The sequence below is a fragment of the Geotrypetes seraphini genome, chromosome 2 (assembly GCF_902459505.1).
Source record: "Geotrypetes seraphini chromosome 2, aGeoSer1.1, whole genome shotgun sequence".
Taxonomy (NCBI): Eukaryota; Metazoa; Chordata; class Amphibia; order Gymnophiona; family Dermophiidae; genus Geotrypetes; species Geotrypetes seraphini.
In genome coordinates this window covers 327,177,053-327,200,677 of record NC_047085.1, presented here as the reverse complement: position 1 = coordinate 327,200,677, position 23,625 = coordinate 327,177,053, and the positions used below count along the sequence as shown (strand labels likewise).

At 43.7% G+C, this 23,625-nt stretch overlaps 1 protein-coding gene across 1 annotated transcript in view; it reads right to left on the bottom strand.

Annotated features, from left to right (window-relative positions):
* TOP2B (DNA topoisomerase II beta) overlaps positions 1-23,625 on the bottom strand; it is a 639,919-nt gene that overhangs the window by 15,210 nt on the left and 601,084 nt on the right. The window contains 5 exon segments of the mRNA XM_033930173.1: positions 1,716-1,810; positions 8,538-8,645; positions 11,031-11,039; positions 17,587-17,667; positions 17,670-17,693. Coding sequence (XP_033786064.1) covers positions 1,716-1,810; positions 8,538-8,645; positions 11,031-11,039; positions 17,587-17,667; positions 17,670-17,693 — 317 coding nt within the window.

Sequence of the window (23,625 nt, the reverse complement as noted above, 5' to 3'; positions counted from 1 at the left end):
ATAAATAAATGAGCACAGCAATTCGCAAAAGAACTAACACAAACTGCGGTGGAGAGAAGGCATGAAGCTTCACGAAGAGCGTCAAAGACAGACTTCTCGTCTCCGCGGAGAACTGAATAGACTCACCCTGTGCTAGGCCGGAAGGCACTCGCACAAGTCTGCTTGCGAGGCTGTCTGCATCTGGGCTCCGTGGATGACGTCACCCACATGTGAGAACAGGCTGTCTGCTTGTCCTGGGATAATGTTGCTATACTTGCGGGACCTTTGCACACTTGTATAAACTCTGCAATTCCTGGTATCTGGGAAGGAGGTTTTCAAATACCGTTTACACAATAGGTAGAGTTTTTTAATGACCCATGACTGGTATGGAATCGCTTACTATGCTTGCACTTTAGTGCAGTTGTGCTTTAGCGTTTCATAGTCCTTCGGGGCTTTAACTGAGGTCTTTTTCTCCACCTGTTTTTCTTAGTGAATTGTTTTCGAGTTCCATTCCCCCCCCAGAATGAGTAGACCCCAGAAGAGAGTAGACTATATTTATATCTTTAGAGTGCTTGCTACTCTTTCATCATTTCAACTAAATATAAACATATCTTAGAACTTAATGTCCCAAATTGAAGGTAGTTGAATATTTCAGCAAGATAATAGCCTAAAAGATTATCTCAAAACAACCATGAATTATCTACAGAAAAGAAAGATGAAGCTTTTGAAATAGTCTTCATAGTTCTCAGATTTGAATATTGTTGAAAATTTGTGGGGTGATCTCAAACAAGCAATGTATGCAAGGAAATCTAAGAATATTTCTTAGCTTGAAGAGTTCTGTAAGGGAGAGTGGTAAAAATTCCAAAGGCAAGAAACAGAGAGGCACTTAGCTGGTAACAGCTGCCCATACTTTTGCACTTGCCATACTCACAATTTTCTGTAAAAAACTGCAAATAGTAAAATGCTGTAACTTCTTACCATGTAGAGGTTGTATCAGCTTGTGTTCACCTAAAGATTAATTGAAACATATAGTTTAACTAAGCATGCTTGAACTTTAGCATACAACTGAAAATGGCTAAAAGGGCCCTGTATATGGGTAACATAGTAACATAATAAATGACGGCAGAGACCTGAATGGTCCATCCAGTCTGCCCAACCATATATGCTCCATAATTTAATTGGTCCTTTTTCTTAGATATTTCTGGGCCAGAAACCCAGAGCCCTGCCCGGTAGTGTGCTTAGGTTCTATCTACTGGAGCCTCCATCAAAGCTCACTCCAGCCCATCTTAACCATCCCATTCATCGAAGCCCTCCACAGTCTGTCCTCAACAATGTGAAATGCCAACCCTTTACCTGCATTTTCATGGAGAGATTCCAGTGGTGGAGTTAGATCAGGGGAAGCAATATCTCACGGTTTTGTATTTTCAAACTATGTATGTTATTTTTCACAGTAGTAGTACCAACAGAAATAGCAGGTACAAATATCTGCAGGTACTTTGTCCTAAGCAGTTTTCAAAAGGGAAATTGTCTTTCTTTCCCTTTGAAAACTGCTACAAAATCCATAGATAAATACTTCTACCCACACAGTTTTGTTCATTGTCCTCAAAGATAAAGTATGTTCACTAGATATGAACTAGAATATAATGTATACTCATAATAATCATAGGAGGTGGTCTTTATTGTATATCAAAATAAAAAATGAAGTCTCGCCTCCCCAAAACCACTTATAGACTGACCTTTCCTGCTGATGATCTGGCTTGTTTCTTTGCTGGAGTATATTCACCTTCATTTTCTGAATCAGATTGTTTCCTTTTCCTGCCCCTGCCTTTACCTAAAAAGGAAAGGAAAAATAAAAATAGAATATCAACTCTGACCTGTACAGAACATATAAAATTTATTTGATATTAACACCAAATACTTTTGTCTTCAGTATACATTATCACAATCTAATAGTATTCACATTAATATTAATATTAACATTAACATTGGTATTAATATTAATTTCTTTGGGTTTTTTTCCATATTCACTTTTATCTTCTATTTCCAACACAAATGTCTGTTTATCAATGGAGAATTCCTCTCCTATTCCAGTCATTCATGGCCATCAACCTAAAATTAACGTGAGAATTTCTCCTTCTTTACGCCCCACAAACCGCACAATTATTCCGGTACTTCCATCTTCCAGACCTCACTCAAATAGCAACTTACCTCCCGTGGCCCCGAGGGGTATTCAAACTAAAATTGGCCTACTCAACACTCGATCTCTTAAAACCAAATACCACCTGCTTAAAGACTTAATAACCCAGAACTCCCTAGATTTGCTATGTCTAACTGAAACTTGGCTCGTTAAAGGGGAAAAAGCTTATCTTTCCTATGCTTGCCCATCTGGATATTCTTTTCTCTATAATCATCGACCTCAAAAACGTGGAGGTGGGTTAGCAATTATTTTTCGTGAATCTTTATCAGTAACCACCGAATACTCACCAGCTAACTCTCCTATTGAATTCTTACAATTTACCTTAAATGTTAGACCAAAAATAGAGGTCCTTCTTCTCTATCTGCCTCCTCCAGTTAGTCGAGGCAACCTTACTCAATTACAAGCTTTGCTTTTCGACTTTGGTTCCTCCACTATAAATCCTTTGATCCTCAGAAATTTTAACATCCATTTTGATGATGCGAACAACCACAATACAACAGAAATACTCTCCTACATTAATCATTTGGACTTAAAGCCGCAGGTTTAGATCTATCTAAGGTAGAAAACTACAGGCCAGTAGCAGGTATACCATGGTTAGCTAAGCTGGTAGAATTCTTTGTTAATACACAACTTTCTGAATGTCTAAGCCTGGTATATGGTTATCATAGTTCTCAACATGGCTTCAGGCCAATGTACAGTACTGAATCCCTTCTCCTAGAGTTATCATCTAATATAATAAAATGGTAAGCCGCGCATGCGCACTAAAAAAAACGTGTTCCGTGAGCTGTAGCGAAAAAAACAATTGCGCATGCGCGGCCCCGGCGGCGGCTTTCAAATAAAAAAAAAAATTTCCATAGCTGCGGCGGCCTTCCTCACCCCCGGCTCCTCTCTTGAACTGGACGGTCCCCGCGTCTGCCTACCCTTCCCCCCAACACAGCGCATTCCCCCCCCCCCCCCAACGAATCAATAAATCGAGCCGGGCCGCCCTCCGCAACAGACCAGAGGAGTTCTTTGCCGCTCACACCCCTTCCCTTGCCGCTGACCCGAATACCTACCCGGCGATTCAAGAAGCCTGTGCAGCAGTCTTCACACGCTGCTTCAGGCTCTTCTACTGCCCTGATTTGCTCTGCCGCGTCTCTGATGATGTCATCAGAGACGCGGCAGAGCAAATAAGCGCAGTAGAAGGACCCGAAGCAGCGTGTGAAGACTGCTGCACAGGCTTCTTGAATCGCCGACTTACAAGTGAAGGGGAGGGGGGGGGGGCGCAATGACTCTATCCGATTAATTAAAAAACTCTGCACAAGGGGAGCAGGAAGAGATGATGATGGACAGGGGGGGAAAGGAAGGGAGGCCTATTGTTGGACAGGGGGAGCAGGAAGAGGTGCAGATGGACAGCGGGGGAAATTAGGGAGACCTGCTGATGGACAGGGGGGGAAATGAAGGGAGGCCTACTGCTGGACAGGGGGAGCAAGAAGAGGTGCTGATGGACAGGGGGGAGGTAAAACAAAGGGAGAAGGGCTGCTGCTGGATAAGGGGAGCAATGAAGAGGTGGTGGTGGACAGGGGGGAAAAATGAAGGGAGGCCTAATGCTGGACAGGGGGAGCAGGAAGAGGTGCTGATGGACAGGGGGAAAAAAATTAAGGGATGCCTACTGCTGGACAGGGGGAGCAGGAAGAGATGCTGATGGACAGGGGGAAAAAATAAAGGGAGGCCTACTGCTGGACAGAGGGAGCAGGAAGAGGTGATGATGGACAGGGGGAAAAAGGAAGGTATGCCTATTGTTGGACAGGGGGAGAAGGAAGAGGTACTGATGGACAGGGGGGAGGTAAAACAAAGGGGGAAGGGCTGTTGCTGGATAAAGGGAGCAGTGAAGGGGTGGTCGTGGACACAGGGGAGGTAAAAAGAAGGGAGAATGGACAGGAAAAAGTGGCTAAGGAGACAGAGAGAGAAAGAAATAAAGACAGACGCACACACATATATTCTAGCCCGAGGGAGGAAAATGCTGCACAGGGAAGTAGGGAGGGGGGAAATGCTGATGCACAAGGAAATGGAGGGGGAGGGAATGCTGATATGGCTACTGTACAGGAAGGTGGACAAGGGGAGATAAATGCTGCATAGGGGGCAGAAAGAGAGATAAATAGAAAGAAAGACAAATAATAGGAGGGAGGGAGACAGAAATAAAAGAAGAAAGACACAAGGGCAGGGAGTGAGACAGAAAGAAAGACAGACATACATATATTCTAGCACCCGTTAATGTAACGGGCTTAAAGACTAGTCAATGATAAAGACCTATCTTAGCAAAGGCAAACAAACTGTACTGTTGCAGTTCGATATCTCAGCAGCATTTGACATAGTAGATCACTCATTACTACTTTTAAAACTAGAAGAACTAGGAATGTGTGGGTTAGTGTTGAAGGTTCACAGAATTCCTTAGCAAGAGAACACATGAAGTGAGGTAAGATCATAAGAAATCTCAAGCCTGGGATGCCTTCTGTGGGGTTCCACAAGACTCCCCCCTCTTTCACAATCACTGTTCAATATATGCATGAACACCTTGGGCAGGTGGTTCTCCTTTATACAAGCCCATATTTTTTCTTATGCAGATGATCTCTTTCGCATCTGTGTAGCCAACTCCTCCTTCATGGATACATTGTAACACATATCTATTCTGACTGAGGATCTAAGTACATGGTCACAGTGGAACTTCATTAAATTAAACAAGCAGAAGACGAAGGTGCTATGGTTTTGTGATCACAACTCAATACCTCACTCAGAGTTAATCCTATCCTCAGGTGGGAAGCTCATCTATAATAATAATATGCTAAGCGCGCTAGCGCACTCTCGCCACATGTTCCCTGAGATCTGATCTGTTGGGATGTGCTGGCGAGAGTGCGCATGTGCGCTTACTACGTCACCAGGACTCCAGCTGGGACTGCAGCCAGCCGCCGATCACCTCCACAAGCCCGCTCCGCTCCTCTGGTCTCCCCAGGCCCTGTCTGTAGCCCAACGCTCAGGGCATTCAGCACCTCGACGCAAATGTAGACGGCCTGAGAGGCCGAAATTGCCTCCGGCATGCTGCTCTCCCGAGTGTCCAGTCCTATGCAGGACCTCAAGGCGCAGTGGCCATGCTGAGGGGTAGCCCGATCTTCGGCTAGTGGTGGCCTAAAGTGCCCGTCCGGCCATTCCTCGGTCCGGACCCGGCTGGAAGTTTCAGTCTCTGCCTAAAACCCTTAGCGCCGTGCCTCCGCATGCACACTTTAATATAGGCGTGTGGAAGGCTTGAAAAAAACAGGCAGCAGCTGCGACCAATAGAAGGCCAACTGGGAGCTGAAAATTAAACCGAGACAGTACAATTTAACCACCAAGCAGTGCAGAGAAGCAGGCATTTGAAGGCCAGGTAGGAGAGACAGAGTTCGCGGATGGGGTGGAGATGAAGAGTCAAGTGCATGAAAAGATGCTGGAATAGGTGTGGACTTGGCAGGATTTTTGAGAGGGAGAGGATATAAAAACAATGAAAGTAGATGGTGACCATGGATGGAAGGGAGGACATAAAATGTGACAGCGGTGGAAAGAGAGAAAGAAAGGAAGAAGTGGTGGATCGATAGAGGGAAGGGAAGAGATATTGCCCATGGAGGGGAGGGGAGATGGAAAGAGGTAGTGCAGGGAAGTGGGGGGGGGAGGGAAATGCTGCTGATGCACATGGGGTGGGGGGAGGAAAATGCTACTGCACAGGGAAATGTAGGGGGAGGGAATGCTGCTGTGGCTGCTGCACAGGGAAGTGGGGGGGGGGTAGAGAAAATGCTGCTTCTGCATAAGGGCAGGGAGAGAGACAGATAGAAAGAAAGACAGACACACAGCGGAAGGGAGACAGAAAGAAAGGAAGAAAGACACATGGGCAGGGAGAGAGACAGAAAGACAGACAGACAAAGGGGGCCAGGGAGAGAGATAGACAGCAGGAGGGAGAGAGACAGAAAGACAGACAGACATTTATTCTAGCACCCGTTAATGTAACGGGCTAAAAGACTAGTTATTAATAAAACATCAAAAGTATTAGGAGTAATTCTAGATTCCACTCTCACAATGGGCGAGCAGATTACCTCACTGTTCAAAAGATTTTTCTTCAGATTGAGGCAGTTGAGGACGATAAGATAATCCTGAGTCCAACCAGTTTTCGGATAGTGACTCAAGCTTCCATATCTAGATTATTGCAACATCACAAAGAAAGGACTTCAGAGGTTGCAGCTACTCCGGAACACAGCGGCTAGACTAATTTTTCCGTAAGGTCCGATTGTAGTGCTGACAGAACTATACTGGCTGCCAGTCAAGTATAAAATTTGATTTAAAATTGCATGTATAGTTCATAGGGCTATATATGGAGAAAGCTCGACTGGGCTAACTTCAGCCATCCAAGTTTCACACTCCTTCTATAACTCAAGAATAACTCAGTGCTATAAATTACCTCTTCCCTCTGCATGTCAAGTTCAGAGGAAATCACTCTTCAAATCCACCTTCAAATTTCAAGGCCCCAAAATTTGGAACTGCCTTCTGACCTGCTTATGTCAGACCTCCTCCTATCTTCAATTTAGGAAGGTGCTAAAAATGCATCTGTTTTCATTATAGTCTAGCTATGATTCATAATGTCTATGTTGCTAACCTTAGATTCCCATTTGACATTTGTGGGGTATTAAAAAAACCAATATAGTAACATAGTAAATGATGGCAGATAAAGACCTGAACGGTCCATCCAGTCTGCCCAACCATACATGCTCCATAAAGTAATTTAATTAAAATAGTCCTTTTTCTTAGATATTTCTGGGCCAGAAACCCAGAGCCCTGCCCGGTAGTGTGCTTTTAGGTTCTATCTACTGGAGTCTCCATCAAAGCTCAGTCCAGCCCATCTTAATCATCCTAGCCATCGAAGCCCTCCCCAGCCCATCCTCGAGTGAATGTCCATATATGGGACACACTGTGCAAGCCTGCCCAGTACTGGCCTTAGTTCCTTCAATGTATACTCATTATTTTCTGATTAGAGATCCTCTGTGTTCATCCCACGCTTGTTTGAATTCTGTCACTGTTTTCTTCTCCACCACCTCCCTCGGGAGCGCATTTCACATATCAACTACCCTCTCTGTAAAGAAGAATTTCCTAACATTATTCTTGAATACCTGAAACAAGGTGGTTGTGCACATACTGCCTATTGAGAGGGCCCTGTCTTGCTGAAGACAAGTTTGGGGGCTAGACTTAAGGCTCTGGAGGAGAAAGTCCTCCAAGCTCAACTGGAATAACAGCCAAGGCCCAAATCCAAGGAACAAGTGGCCAAGGTCTCAAAATCTAGCAGGATTTAAAGGAAAATCATTTTAAATCTTCCTCAGTATATTTCCCTTCATTTCTCTGACAAATGATTTTAGGTATCTTAACTAACCTCAAGAGGATCGCAAGTTGTCTGGGACTGAGGGAAAGCTTGTTTCGAGGTGTTACCCTCTTCAAAGTCCCTGAAAGTACCAGAGAAACTACGTAAGAGCAAATTTCTTATGTCAAAATGCATAGCATTTCATCATGTTAAACAATTTAACTGCTGTTTTATCCTTTTTCTTCACAAACCTGAACAAAATAAAATATTCAAGTAAAGATAACACCCTGCAATAGAAAGAAAAAGGATAGGAAATTATTTTTATTTTATAAACCTCACAAATTCCACCATAAACTGCTAGCAATATTTCAAAGTTAACTCTTGTGAATAGCCACATGTGTACCCTCTCTCCATTCCCACACATTGAGAAAGTATACATTCTTCCCAGATTTATCAATTCATCTTTTTTTTGCATATGTATTTTCTTTGTTCCTTTTCCTTCCTTTAGCAGTTTCCTCATTTCCTATAGCTTCTTCTATCAAATATTTATACTATGATATACAGTGTAATAAGTAATAAGGCTAAACCCAGATGAACTATCATTATGATAAATCCACCTAAAGAGAAACACTTTTTCAAATAAAAATAAAACTTGTGGATCATCAGATAGTTTGTCAGAAGATACATATCTCTTTTATGCCAACACCACAGTTCCACATTGGTCCAGTTTTTTAATATCCTTTCTCACTCAATAATCTATGTAAGTTGTATTACTAAATATCTCTGTTCAGATCACTCCATAAACAGCTCTAAATACCATATTTTTCTGTAGTGAGCATATAACTGGTACTTATGAGCTGCTGCAATATCATCACAGAGGTCTTGTGACTCACTATCTAATGGTCCACAATTTTTTAATTTGAGAAAACTCTTTAGGTGGATTTATCAAATATTTACAAGCATAATAAGACTTTGGATGCAACTCATTAAAATAAAGTAGGTTTAACTCACCTTTGGGTGTTGCAGCCTTCTTTGGCACGCCAAATTCTAAATCCGATTCTAAGTTTAAAGATTCTGCCTTTGTTGATTTTGGCAGTCTCTTCGGTTTAGGGGTAGTCTCTGAAGAGAGGAAACCAAATTCTAAATCTGAATCTGAGTGTACAGGCTCTGTCTTTTTAGGCTTTGTGGGCCTTTTCGGTTTGGGGGTTGGGTCTGGAGATAGAAAGCCAAATTCTGAATCTGAATCTGTGTGCACAGGCTCGGTCATTTTTGGCTTTGTAGGTCTCTTTGATTTGGGAGTTGTGTCTGAAGAAAGTAAGCCAAATTCTGAATCCGAATCGGAGGGTACAGGTTCTGTCTTTTTCGACTTTGGTGCTCTCTTCGGCTTGGGTGTGTCTAAAGATAGTTTTGCTGCAAGCCAAGAAAAAAAGAAACATTAGTGAGGATGTCATAGATCGATGGTTATAATTATAGGAAATTTTTGAGAAATTGACAAAACTTAAAAAAAAAAATAGCAGTTTGAAGCATTCACAAAAAAGATACATTTTTATTAATTTGACAAAAATATTCAATAAGAATTACTGTGGGAAAAAGTATGTTGACATTTAACTCTGAGAAATCAGAGTTATGGTTCAGTCATCTGCAGAGCAGCTATCTTCACCTACAACTTCAGATATAGAGTTACTATGTTACACTAACGTTCAAAATCTAGGTGTTTTAAAATATTCTTATTACCTATAAGTAGTCAAAATGTGCCTGTAATTCAGTTTTAATTAATTTTTATAAATTCCTTTCATAAGTATACACTAGAATGGATGTACGCAAGAGTCTGTCAATGTTTTGAGCATCTGTGTGTGTAAGGATATAACTGTCCAGACAAGCAGCATTCTTTGACATGAATAGTCCTTGTAAACTAACGTAATTTTATTTTTTATATAGTAGTTATCCTAATTTGAGGAACAAAACAATCAAGGCTTTGTTACCATTTGGATCTTCTTATCTTTGCAAACTTGGATTTTCAGCTCTGACAGAAATTCTATTTATTTAGTTTAGTTTCATCATTGTTACAATTACCCATACATAGCTTAATAAGCTTTAAATAAATATCTGAAATTAAATTTTAAATTTTGCTATTTTATATTATCAGTTATAATGTGCCATTTGCTCCGTTTAGTGTGCTGCAAAAAATATTTACTCCGTTTAGTGTGCCAGAGCTAAAAAAGTTTGAGAGACACTGCCTTAGACAACGGGTAGGAGGCTATACCTTTCAATTAACATAAACATAAGTTGCTGTGTATTAACCATTAATGCAATAATAATGCCAAGTAGTTAATTCCCCCCAAATCCATGCTAGGACAGCTATTAGTTGCTGAAATAGCTGGGTCAACAAGTTCTACTATAACTTTAATATTCACTGAAGATGCTACAAGTGGAGCCAGGCACATAGCTTCACATTAATTGTGGATGTCATATGGATGATTAACACAATGAGAAAATGAGCAATTTGCTCATGAGCTCCTGGTGATTGCTATCAGAGTATCTGTTCTCTGATCTAGGAGGGAAACCTTTCACAACTGTTCATCTATTCTGCTCTCACTGAACTCTGAGGACTTTATTAGAGATTAGATTCCACAGGTGACCCTTGAGGGGAGGAATGATGGCCTAGTGTCTAACCCTCAGTAAGAGGAGACAGTTGACTAGCCCCCCTCCCCTTCCCCCAATCAGGAACTCATAATAACACAGTAGATGACGGCAGATAAAGACCCGAATGGTCCATCCAGTCTGCCAACCTGATTCAATTTACATTTTTTCTTAGCTATTTCTGGGCAAGAATAACCAAAGCTCTACCCAGTTACTGTGCTTGGGTTCCAACTGCCGAAATCTCCGTTAAAACCTACTCCATCCCATCTAAACCCTCCCAGCCATTGAAGCCCTCTCCAGTCCATCCTCCCCCAAACGGCCATATACAGACACAACCGTGCAAAGTATGCCAGTACTGGCCTTAGTTCAATATTTATTATTATTTTTCCGATTCTACATCCTCTGTGTTCATCCCACGCTTCTTTGAACTCAGTTACCGTTTTCCTCTCCACCACTTCTCTCGGGAGCGCATTCCAGGCATCCACCACTCTCTCTGTAAAGTAGAATTTCCTAACATTGCTCTTGAATCTACCACCCTTCAACCTCAAATTATGTCCTCTAGTTTTACCATTTTTCTTTCTTTGGAAAACCAAATGCATTACTCTGCATTTCTTTGCATTGAATTTTAGTTGCCAGGAATTAGACCATTCCTCTAAATTTTGCAGATCCTTTTTCATATTTTCCACTCCCTCTTCGGTGTCTAATCTGTTACAAATCTTGCAAAAATGGCAAAAATTTGCAAAAAGGCACACTTTTCCTTCTAACCCTTCAGCGATGTAATGTAATGTAATTTATTTCTTATGTCACTCACAAACATATTGAACAGGATCGGCCCCAGCACCGAAACCTGAGGGACTCCACTACTTACCTTTCCTTCCTCTGAGCAACTCAATAGGAAGAACATAATAGGATATAAATAGACCAAGGGATGAAGTCCAGAAAACTAGACTGAGGAAGATAATACTTCAAAGATAAAATAAAACACAATACAGATACATGTATTTAGACTATATTTAGTTGAATAGGCCAAACTCCTTAGGAGGTGTGTAAATATTGTGTGCTTAGCTGCAATAGTAAACTTGTGCTTAGCTGCAATAGTAAACTTAATATTAGATGTGAAGATAGGTAGGACAATTGATTTGGTAAGAACATATACATATAAGTAGGATAATTGATTGATTATGCCATATTTATGCCAGTATTAATAACTCTGTATTGTAACACTACCACGAAGCTCTTGTAACCCTATATAGAACCCATGTATTATAATACCTCACAGAAGGAGAAATTAGGTTCTTACCTGCTAATTTACTTTCTTTTAGCTTCTCCAGACCAGTAGAGGTTAATCTTTATGAATGGGTATATATCCAATCATGACCAGCAGGTGGAGACTGAAAACAAAACTGTGAGATAGTACATAAGATATCCCCTTCTCTATTCTCATCAGTCTGCCGAATAGCCAAGCAGAACCAAGAACTGAAAACAGAAATAAACAATACTCCGAACAGGAGGAACAACTAAAGTACCCAAAATGCTGTTGGAAAATGTAGAGGAGAGATACCAGAAGGAAAATGTCCACACAGCTCGCTAGCTAAGCCAGCCGAGCCACAGACGCTGTTCTTTAATACTCCCCGGCCCTAGAAAAATACTAGAACCCGCAGCAAAAAACAAAACTGCCCGCGCAACAGCCCCAACAACAGACAGGGTGGGGACCTCTACTGGTCTGGAGAAGCTAAAAGAAAGTAAATTAGCAGGTAAGAACCTAATTTCTCCTTCTTTAGCACTCTCCAGACCAGTAGAGGATAATCTTTATGAATGGGACGTACCAAATCAGTTCCCATCACAGGCGGGACACCCGAAGGGCCGACCCCAGAACACGCTCACCAAACACCGCATCCCGACGCACCTGAACATCTACCCGGTAGTGTCTGACAAAGGAATACAAGGAAGACCAAACTGCAGCCTTACAAATGTCCACTGGAGGCTTGAGCGAAGACTAAGTCCAAGAAGCTGCCTGACCCCGAGTGGAGTGAGCCTTGAGAAACTCGGGAACAAGCTTCTGTCTCAGAAGATAAGTGGAAGCAATAGTCTCCTTGATTCAGCGCGCAATAGTAGCCTTAGATGCACCAGCCCCCCGATGAGAAACCCGCCAGAATGACAAGAGATGATCGGATTTCTTGATCTCTGGGGTCCGCTGCACCGAAGAGTGAAGGACCTGACTGACATCTCAACTTGCGCAGCTGTCTTTGCTCTGAAGAGCCCTCCCGACTACCCAACACTCGGAGGACTACAGATTGATTGACATGAAAAGGAGAAACCACTTTTGGCAGAAAGGAAGGAACAGGCCACAAGACAACCTGCTCCCTAGAAAACTCCAAGAAGGGAGCCCTACAAAAGAAAGCCTGTAATTCAGAAACACACCTAGCGGAAGTAATGGCCACCAAAAGAACACCTTCAGAGTAAGTTCCCTCAAAGAGCAGCCGCCCAAGATGGAACAGAGGGCCGCACGGGAGGCCCTGAGCAACTTGGCTGCCCGCAAAAAAAACAAACCACATCAGGAATGGCTGTCAAACGCTGACCTGTCACTAACCCACGAAAGGCTGACAAGGCCGCAAGCTGAACCCGGAGAGAAGACCAAGCCAGACCTCTATCCAGGCCATCTTGCAAGAACTCTAGGATGTGAGGCAGGGAAGCGCGAAAAGAGACCACTCCCCACGCCTGGCACCACCCCTCAAAGAGACGCCAAACCCGCACATAAGCCTGAGAGGTAGAAAGCCTCCGGGACTCCAAGAGAGTAGAGATCACCGTATCTGAATACCCCTTCTTACCTAGGCGACCCCTCTCAAGAGCCAAGCCGTAAGACAGAAGGGAGACAGGTCGAACATGGGAAGGGGACCCTGCATCAGAAGGTCGTCCAAGTGAGGCAGAGGAAGAGGATCCACAACCAGAAGCCTCACCAGATCTGCATACCATGGACGTCGAGGCCAATCCGGAGCCACCAGAACCACTAGACCTGGATGGCGAACAATGTGGAGAAAAACTCTGCCCACTAATGGCCACAGAGGGAACACATACAACAGCCCCTCCGTTGGCCATTGGTGGAACCAAAGCACCCATATCCACGGCCAGACCGTCCCTGCGACGATTGAAGAAGTGGGGCACTTTGGCGTGGCCATCAGGTCCCACAGGGGCTGACCCCAAGCCTGCACTATTAGCTGAAAGCCACAGGGCTGAGGCACCACTCTCCCGGGATCTAAGATGAGATGACTGAGAAAGTCTGCCTGAACATTCTCCACCCGGCTATGTGAGAGGCCGAGAGGTCCGGAAGATGCGACTCTGCCCAAAGCATGAGCGAGCCGCCTCCTGCACCACCTGAGTGCTCCTGGTGCCTCCCTGGCGATTGACGTAAGCCACCGCTGTGGCATTGTCCAACAGAACTCTGACTGACTTGCCCAACAAGAGAAAGCAGAAGTCTAACAGCGCCAGACGGACGGCTCTGGTCTCCAACACATTGAATGAATAGGACGCCTCATCAGTGGACCAAGTGCCCTGAGCCGTGTGACCCAGGACACTGAGCCCCCAACCGAGGAGACTGGAATCTGTCAGAAGCTCCAACCACCGCGGTAGATCCAGATTCACTCACTGAACCAGAAGAGAGGTCTGGAGCCACCACCGAAGACTGCAGCGCGCCAAGCTGCGTGGAAGGAACAGGAACATCCAAACTGTGCCTCTGGGGCGACCACCTCCGGAGCAGAGCATACGGAAGAGGACACATGTGGCCCGTGCCCATCTCACTACATCCAGGGATGCCGTCATGGACCCCAAGACTTGGAGGAAATCTTGTGCCGAGGACACCAGGATGCCAAAAGTAGGCAAATCTGCAGTTTGCTAACCTGGGCCTCTGGAAGGAAGATCTTCTCCAAGGAGGAATCGAACAGAACCCCAAGGTACTCCAGACGCTGAGCTGGGACCAACTGACACTGAGGTTTCTGTTGCTTCTGTTGCTGCTGTTTCTTGGGAGGTGACGATTGTAAGGAGCCGCTCTCAAAGTATAATGCCTCTGGAAAATTGGAGGAGGGCGTGAAAGCTTCACAGGAGATGGCTTAGGCTTTGGTCTGACAATGGAAGCAAATGATTTTCATGTTTCAGACCAATTTCTTTGTGGCTGCCTCGATAGATTCATTAAAAAGGTCATTGCCTGCACAAGGAATGTTAGTCAAGCGGCCCTGAAGATTAGGGTCCATGTCAATGGTGCGAAGCCAGGCCAGGCGGCACATTGCTACAGAGAAAGCAGTGGCTCTGGCTCACAATTCAAAGGCATCATAAGAAGACTGAAGATGTAATCTGAGTTGCGACAGAGTAGTGATGAGTTCTTGGAATTCGAAGTGCTTCTATGTATCCAAATAGCTAAGAAATTTGGGAAGAAGATCAATGAGGAACTTGAGATAAGTAACAAAATTAAAATTATAATTGAGGACTTTGGAGGACATCATAGCATTTTTTGGTAAAGGCGACGTCCAAACTTGTCCATAGTTTTCCCTTCCCTTCCAAGAGAATCGATAGCATAAACTCTGGAAGGATGGGATCTTTTTAAGGAGGATTCCACAAGGGATTGGTAAGACAACTGCAAATTCTCAAATCCTTTGCAATGTAGAGTTCTATATCTGAAGTCCAATTTGCCTGAAACAGCAGGAATGGTATAAGGAATCTCCAGGCAGCGTGTGAAAGTCTGAGACAAAAGCTTGTGAAGAGGAAGCTTAAGTGACTCTGCAGGAGGTTGGGGAAGATGCATGACCTCGAGATACTCCTTAGCAGTATTTAGAATCAGCATCTAATTGAAGCTCCAGATCATCAGCCATCTGGCGAAGAAAAGAAGAGAAAAACATTTGATCTGCCAATTGCCTTGCCTTGAGAGGAACTCGATGACTTCAAGGCGGCCTGGGTCGTAGGTGAAGCCTCACCGGATGAAATGATCCTCAAAAGAATAAGGAGACTTGGATGAGGCAATGGAAGCAGCGGAGACCTCAATCAAGGAGTCGGTGGTCTGGAAGCGCTGGAAGGTGTGAAATGAGGCTTAGATGAAGAAGGACGCTCTTTGAAAGAAGAGCTATGCCTGGAAGTGTACCTCGATGAAGGCCCCTCGATCGACGACGAGAGTGGTGCATAGAAGCAGATCTCAAGGATCGAGGAAACTTCACCCTAGAGATGGAAAGCAGGTAATGCTACCGGTGAATGGATAGGGCTAGAAGCTGTAGATCGAAACTCAGGAGGTTTGATGGAGGAATCTCGAAGCACTCCCAAAGACTCTGCTCCATTGTATGGCGTGTGAGGATTCTGTCAAGGCACTCGCAAAGAATCTATTCCTTGCATAGATGCCAGTACCAGACACTTGCAAAGACTTTGCTCCTTGCATAGAGTATAAAGGTTCAGCTCGAGGCATGGGTAGAGGCTCGACCTCGCATGAGTCTGCAGGTTGCCCAGGAAGACAGCTTCGGCCCAAATTTGGTCAGTAACTGAACAAATTGCTTCTCTAATATGGACTGGAAAGAAGCCGGCAAAGATGGATCCGCGTCTGAAACCGGGACCACTTGCTGCGGCTATAGGCTCCAAGGTGGCAGAGGAATGTGCTTTGACTTAGAAGTCTTGGAAAGCTTGAGGACCACTGCCGGAACTTTCTGCTGAGCTATCTGACCTGAGGGTTCAGGGGAAGATACAGAAGGTTTACTCGAGGTGACAGACATCCCAAATGAGGAAGGTTTGATGAGGCTTGAGGTCGGAGTTGTGGAAGCAGGAGGATGCTCGGTGGAAGGTGGAACGAGGCCGCGCTCTAAGCCGAGGGTGTGACTGAAGAGTCCATCCTGAAAAGTTTCTCCACTAAAATCCGTCAACGTTTAAGGCTCGAGGTTGAAGAGTAGCACAGTGTTCGCATGACTTCGGATTATGGTCAGGCCCAAGGCACTTGAGGCACCAATGGTGTGGATCTGTGAGGGAAATTGCATGCTGGCACTGGCTACACTTCTTGAAGTCCGCTGCTGGCCGGGACATAGGAGGGGAAGATAGCCGCAGCGAAGTCGAAGTCTGTAGGCTGCGGTCGAGCGGCCTGCCCTGCCAGTCAAACAGAGAAAAAAAGAAAGTCTCTCTTTTTTTTTAACTGAAAAAAAGAAATAACACAGTGATTCGCGAAAGAAAAGAAACACAAACCACGGTGAGAGAAGGCACAAAGTAACAAAGTTAAACGCAGAATGTCAAAGACGGTCTTCTCGGCTCCGCGGAAAACTGAGAACTGAGGAGACTCGCCCTGCGCTGGGCGGAAAGGCACTCACGCAATGCGCGGTGCGGCAGACTCGAAACTTCTACGTTTCTACAAGCAAGTCTGCTTGCGAGGCTGTCCGCAACCGGGCTCCATGGATGATGTCACCCACATGTGAGAATAGGCTGCCTGCTTGTGCGTGGGATAATACGTGATAAACACCCTTTTGAAAGCAGTTTGCAAGCATGAATTGATCACCTAATGTACAGACTCCTGTGATTATGTAACAGAAACACCTTTATGCTCTAACCACACTGTGTTTGTATGAGTGTCTTAGTATTTTGAAAGCCAACACAAGGAAAGGCTTTCTCCGGGTCCTTTTGTCTGAATTGCAGCACGTTTGGGTTGAATTGAGTTGACTACATCTGAACAGGTTGATTTTATGAGACAGAAGTTTAAACAAAGATTTTTTGAATTTAATAATAAATCAGGTAAGTCAGTGAGACACTGCGAGAGTGCAGATTTTCTCAGACTATACAAAAATTAGGGGAGAGCGGAATACTCTTTATTATACAGACCATATCTGCGCTGAATTTCTATATTTTTATCAGACTTTGTATAGTAGGGAGGGAGAGGAGAGTGAACAGGATGTGGATCATTATTTGTGTGGGGTGACCTCTACCTTTTATATCCTTGGTGCTAGATAGTTACTAGAGTTACAATAATAATTAATTATATAATAATTTTATTTCTTATATACCGCTATACCGTGAAGTTCGAAGCGGTTTACAATAAAGATACATTTTGACAGTACATGGTATACAAATGGTTTACAATAAAGATAACATTTTGTCAGTACATGGGATACAAGTGGGTTACAATAAAAGATACAAGAGTTGGAGGGTGTGATTAAGCAATTGAAAATTGGTTAAAGCCCCGTGTACAGGTAGCCAAATTTGTAAGTTTTAGAAAGATTTGAAACCTGAAGAACAGAGTCCTACCACACCCAAACACACCAGAAGTTACAAATGAATAACTGCTGATAGGAGTCATGCTGGGACAAAAGTAAAGGGAACACTTGAAAAATATTAGAAAAAAAAAATGACAACAGCTGAATTATGCCAAGTCTGAATGCATTATATTAATTCATAAATTAAACAATTCCAGTACCTTTTTTAGCAGCTGCTGTTTTACTAGGAGCCTTTTCTGCTGATTTCACAAAGCTGGAAGAGTATACTAGACCAGAATCATCTCATCACTGTCCAATTTTGTAATATCTAAGTGTGAAAACAAAGATTATGAAACAGAAGTATCACCTATAGTCCTGAAAAGTAGCAGCTTCTCTGATTTATGGATATTTCTGTTTTATTCCACCATCTCCTTTTTAAGCTTATATTCAACAGTGCCAACCAATTAAAGGGTGCTGCTGAATATGTATATATGTATAATTAGGCCAACTCTTCCACTGGCCTAATTCATGAATACAAACTATAAATTGAACAGCTGAATTTTGCTGCTGTGTCCACATATAGGTTTTGTATGTTAAACCTGATAGTATGGTCAAATGCATAAAATTATACGTATAACGGGGGCAAAATTTTAAAACTAGTTATGTAGTTAGCATTAGTGTTGGCCACATAACTCTAAAATATCAGATCCTATATTTTCATATGCTGCTACAATAAAAACTCTCTTTTCCTAGGATTATGAATGGAAGATTAGATTTCTATCTTCGATAACCTTCTTTCAGTTAGTCCCTGTAGGATTCCATATGCTAGGTGTTCAATCGCAACCCGCAATCCGGGAGTTGCAGCAAAACCAACACTTTTCTGAACACATGCTTCATCCCCTTAGCCTGAGAGCTAGAGAATATATCCAGTTAAGTCCCAAAGCAAAGTAACATACTTGAACAAATCTATGACATAGGGATAAGGGGAAGATCCCCAGCAACACAAAGAAATCTTGAACTGGGCTGCTCTGCAAATCATGAACATCATAACAGGCACAAAGGCAACTCAGAAAAAACATTGAGAAACAATGTAGAGCTAACTTGCTGTGTGCAATGAGCAGCCCAAGAAAAACCTTTGGTAATGCACATACTTACAGAAAACTCCCCACAGGATCTGGCAACTGGCTGGAAAATCTTCAAGCATGTAAGGAGACTAACCAAGGCAGAAAAGAAGGCTATTCCAAACAATTCAGTTTATACAGAGAGGGTGGGTCATATGGAATCCTACAGGGTTTAAGAGAAAGAAGATTATCGAAGGTAGAAACCTAATCTTCCATTCTGTTACATCCCTTCCGGATTCCATACACTAGGTGACGTACCAAAGCAATGGTAAAAGCTAGGGAGGGACAGAAGAGCCTGCCCTCAACACCGAGGTCACAAAAACAGCATCAGAACGAGCTACCACATCCACTCGGTAAAACTAGGTAAAAATATGAAGAGAGGACCAAGTAACCAGCCACCCTGCAAATTTCATCAGGATGAATCAAGCGAGACTCCACCCATGATGCAGCCACACTTCTAGTCGAATGTGTTTTAAGGAAAATCGGCGGCTGCTTGCCGCAGGCGATGTAAGTCGTGGAAATAGTCATTTGAATCCATCGAGTGATCAAAGATTTGGATGAGGAACGATTACGGCAAGGCACAGCAGTCAGAACAAAAAGGTGATCAGACAGCCTGAAATCATTAGTCCTCTCCAAACAGTAGAGCAAGACTCTCCAGACATCCAACTTGCGTAAGAGCTGATCTTTGTGCTCCAAACCTGTGGGATGAAACACAGACAACCGAACCTCCTGGTTGACATGGAAGGCTGATACCACCTTCGGCAGAAAGGAAGGTACACGGAGAACATCACCTGCGTCCGTAATACAGAGAAAAAGGTTCCCAGCACAAAGAGCTTGAAGCTCCGATATTCACTGTGCTGAGACAATGGCAACCAGAAAGACAGTCTTGATTGTTAGATCCAGAAGAAAAGCATCCTTTAGTGGTTCGAATGGGGCCCTCCTCCAAGGCCTTGCAAAAAAATGCTAAGATTCCATGAAGGAAAGGAAGATGTAATGGAGGACACAAATGAAGAACCCCTTTCATAAATCTGGTCACATCTAGATGAGCAGTAAGTGAACTAGCGCCTCTGCATGCTCGAAAACATGAAAGGCCTGCAACCTGTATTTTAAGGGAGGCCTCTGCCAGATCTTTGTCTAGGCCCTCCTGAAGAAATGCTAGGACCACCGAAATGGAAGCACTCTCAGACTCCACTTGATCCTTAGCATAGCACTGTTGGAAAGCTTTCCAGGCTTTGGCATAAGAATTCATAGTAGAGGGGTTTTTCGAGCGCAAGAGTCGAGATAATTACCTCTGAATAACCAAACTTCATCAAGGCCAGCTCAAGAGCCATGCCATAAGACCAAAGCACCATGGGTTCTCCATAGGCACGGGCCTGTGACTGAGAAGGTATCAAAGAGGTAGCTGGAGCTTCACATTCCGCTAAAGACGGACGAGATCCACATACCAAGGGCGACGAGGCCATCTGGAGCTACAAGAATCATCAGGCTGGAATGCGTTGCTATCTGGCAGATGACCCCATTGACCAAAAGCCAAGGAGGGAACACATACAGGAGCTCATGAACTTTCCAGGTTTGAACCAAGGCATCCAGCCGTAGGCTTCCGCGCTGTGTTCATTGACTGAAAAAGCACCTGGCCTTCACGTTTCTCTGCTGAAGCCATCAAGTCCACCTGGGGCTGACCCCAGCGCTGCACAATTAGACGTAATGCCTTCTGCGAGTGATACCATTCTCCAGGTCTAGGATCTGTTGGCTGAGGAAGTCTGCCTGAACTTTGTCAATTCTGACCACATGGGCCGCCTGAGAGACAGAAGATGAGCTTCGCCCAGCGAACAGCATGCGAGCCTCCTGACCAAGGGAGCACTTCTCATGCCCCTGATGATTTACATACGCCACTACAGTGGCGTTGTTGGAGAAGACTCACGCTGCTTTTCCTTTCAGAAATGAATTGAGAGCGAGTAACGCCACCCAAATTGCTCTGACTTCAGATGATTGATCGACCAATATTTCTGATGAGGAGTCCACTGCTCCTGAATGTTATGGTCCCCGAGTGAGCACCCTACCCATCAGGCAGGCATCTGTCATAAGAGTCAACCACTCTGATATCTGAAGAAGCCTGTCCTGGTAGGGAGCATCATCTGAAGGGGATGATGCTGCAGAGACCACCAAGAGGAGGGACTCCTGTAACAGGCGAATGTGAGCTCGGGTCCAGGGGACTGCCTCCAAGGAGGCTGCCATGTATTCTAGAACATGAAGGTAAGCCGGTAGTGGGAGCGGACAGTCCAGAAGAGCTCTGATCTGCTGTTGACGTTTCTGTCAGTGTGCCTCAGGAAGAAACATACGACCTTGCCTGGTGTCGAAGAAAAGACCCAGATAATCCATGTACAGGGTGTCAAGTTGCTCTTCTTGAAGTTGACAATCCACCCCAATGCCTGCAACAGAGGCACCACAGTCTCCACTGTACTTTTGCACTCTGAATGAGATGGAGCTCAGATTAACCAATCACCCAAGTAAGAATGGACCTGGATCCCCTGCCAGCGGAGAAAGGCTGCCACAACTAACATCACCTTAATGAAAGTGCAGGGCATCTTGCAAGGCCAAAGGGCAGTATAGTGAACTCGAAATGCTGTTGTAGAACATGGAAACGCATAAACCTATGCAGCTCAGGTAGATTGCTCCGCGAGATCCAAGGACGCTAGAAACTCCCTTGGAGAGACAGCAACTATGACTGTGCACACTGTTTCCATGTGGATATGAGGAATCTGCAAGACTGACTTTAGATCCAGAATGGGCCTCCAATCTTCTGAGCCTCGATGGCCCGATTCATGTTCTGGAACCGGTTCTATCACTCTGATGTCTAAGAGATATGGCACAGTAGCGTGGACTGAGGACTCCTTTTCTGGCTGATCTGCCGGAAAGTCCAGAGACAGAACCGGAGGCAAGCAAGAGAAGTCTAGCTTGTGCCCCTCCTGAATGTTGTCTAGTTCTCATTGATCCAATAAAACACAAGTCCACTCCTGATAAAACTGAGAAAGGCGACCTTAGATATGAGGAAGCTCCGCCTGACTCGTAGTGTCATTGAGCCTTCTTAGGAGAAGTTGCTGATCGGGAACCTGAAGCTGCCTGGAATTGGAGCCGCTGTAACGAGGGTGGTACGCCCTGGGAATATCTCTGGGCGGAAGATCCATGGAGCCCAGACAAAACTTGCGGAAGAAACAAAATTACTATGATCTCCTGCTGACCGCTGAGACCTGTTCACAGAGAGAGACTTAGGGCAGGCTCAGCAACACTAGTCATGAGGTCATCCATGACTAGTGACCTTTAAATGGAAGTCTACTCAAGCTGGCCTTTGAGGCAGCATCCCCGGCCCAATGACTGATCCAAAGAGTCTGGCACACTGATACTGCATAAGCAGAGACCTTATTAAGAACGCAAATGAGATCATAAAGGGCATCCGCCACCTAATACACACCATCCATTACCAGCGGAGGACAGGCGGGTACAACACAGAGGATGCACCGTACAATCTGGAATGACAGGCTCACACCGTAAAGGAAGCAGCTGCCGCACTTTGATAACCAAAGATGCTACATCAAAAAGCTTTTTCAACATAATGACCACCCTGCAATCCTAAGAATCCTTAAGCATCACTCCACCATCACTAGTGAGGGCCGTGCACCTGATAACCTGTGCTATGGTGGAATCTCACTTTAAGCTGTTCAAAACACTTTGACTGTTCAGGCATCAGTGAATAAAGCTTAGACCTAGCGTTAGAGGGCCAGAAAGAGCTCTCTGGAGAGTCCCACTACCCTATAACCAGCCCAAGAAGCTGTGGATGGGATCTCGATGAAAATCCAAAATGGCTGCCACCAGCAAATTTGTCCTCAAAACAGCAAAAAAACATGGATTGCTTGCAGAAACTGTAACTGGGTATGTTCTCTAGCTCTTAGGCTAAGAGTGGAGCATATGTTCAGAAAAGTGTTGGATTTCTGCAACTCCCAGATTGCGGGTTGGGATTGAAGACCTAGCATATGGAATCTGGAAGGGACATAACAGAACCATGATTAATTGTATTAGAAGACCGAGTTTGAATTACGCTATATGTACACTTCAGAAAGGAATAATGCAAATAAAAATTATTTTTTAAAAAACTCAGCAGCAACAACAATGCAAGCAGAACCCAGATTCATTTAAGTATCTAGAAGGTGATATTAGCTAAGATTTATTTTCAATTCAAATACTGACATGAATTATCATTAAGCTGTTTTCAAATTATTTTTCCTGTATTTTGACTTTATATACTTACAAAATAAATACAGTTGGTCAAACTAATGACTTGTTGAATATTCCATATTATGATATCATTTGTATTCTGCTAACATTTATCATATTTCTGTCATAAGAATATTCTACTGTACTCTTGTGTATATTATTTCTTATACTATTAATTATTGCTATTACTAGGATTTAATTTGATTATCTTCAAATTTAATTCATTGTTTTAACTGTGTTTTATGATGATGTGGTAATTTTACTACGGTTATGCTCTTTACACAACGTAAGTTGCTTATATCAAGCTATACCTGTACACTGTGTTGGGTGAATCTATTCATAAAGGGAGTTCCAATCCAGGCAAGAGTACTGTTTAAGTTTTATTGTTTTGTTTATCTTGTTTGCTCTGGCATCTTACTTATTTGACCAAATTGAATGGTGAGGGGCCTTTAGATCTATTAGAGCCAGGGTACCTTTTTCTTATCCTTCATTAAAAGGAAAAAGAGAAACTGAAAATACTGGAAAGTTTAATAAACTTATCAAACAGCTAGATTGGATGTGAAGATTTTAGAATTACTGATGAGTCAACAAATTATAAAAATTTTCATAGTAGCTTAATAAGGTTCCTAGTAGCTTAATAATATTCCTAGTAGCTTAATAAGGTTAATTAATTAATTAATCTGCTCAATAACAAGATGCAGACAGTAGTCCAGCAGCAAGAGGGTTGCTATCCAGTTTTTTGCATTGAGTGTCACATGTATGATTTTCTCACGGTTGGCAAGAAGTTATGTGTGTGTGCTCACTATAAAGAGCTCCTAGCTCTCAGAGAATGAGTACATTCCCTTGAGGCTAGAGTAGCAGACTTGGAGG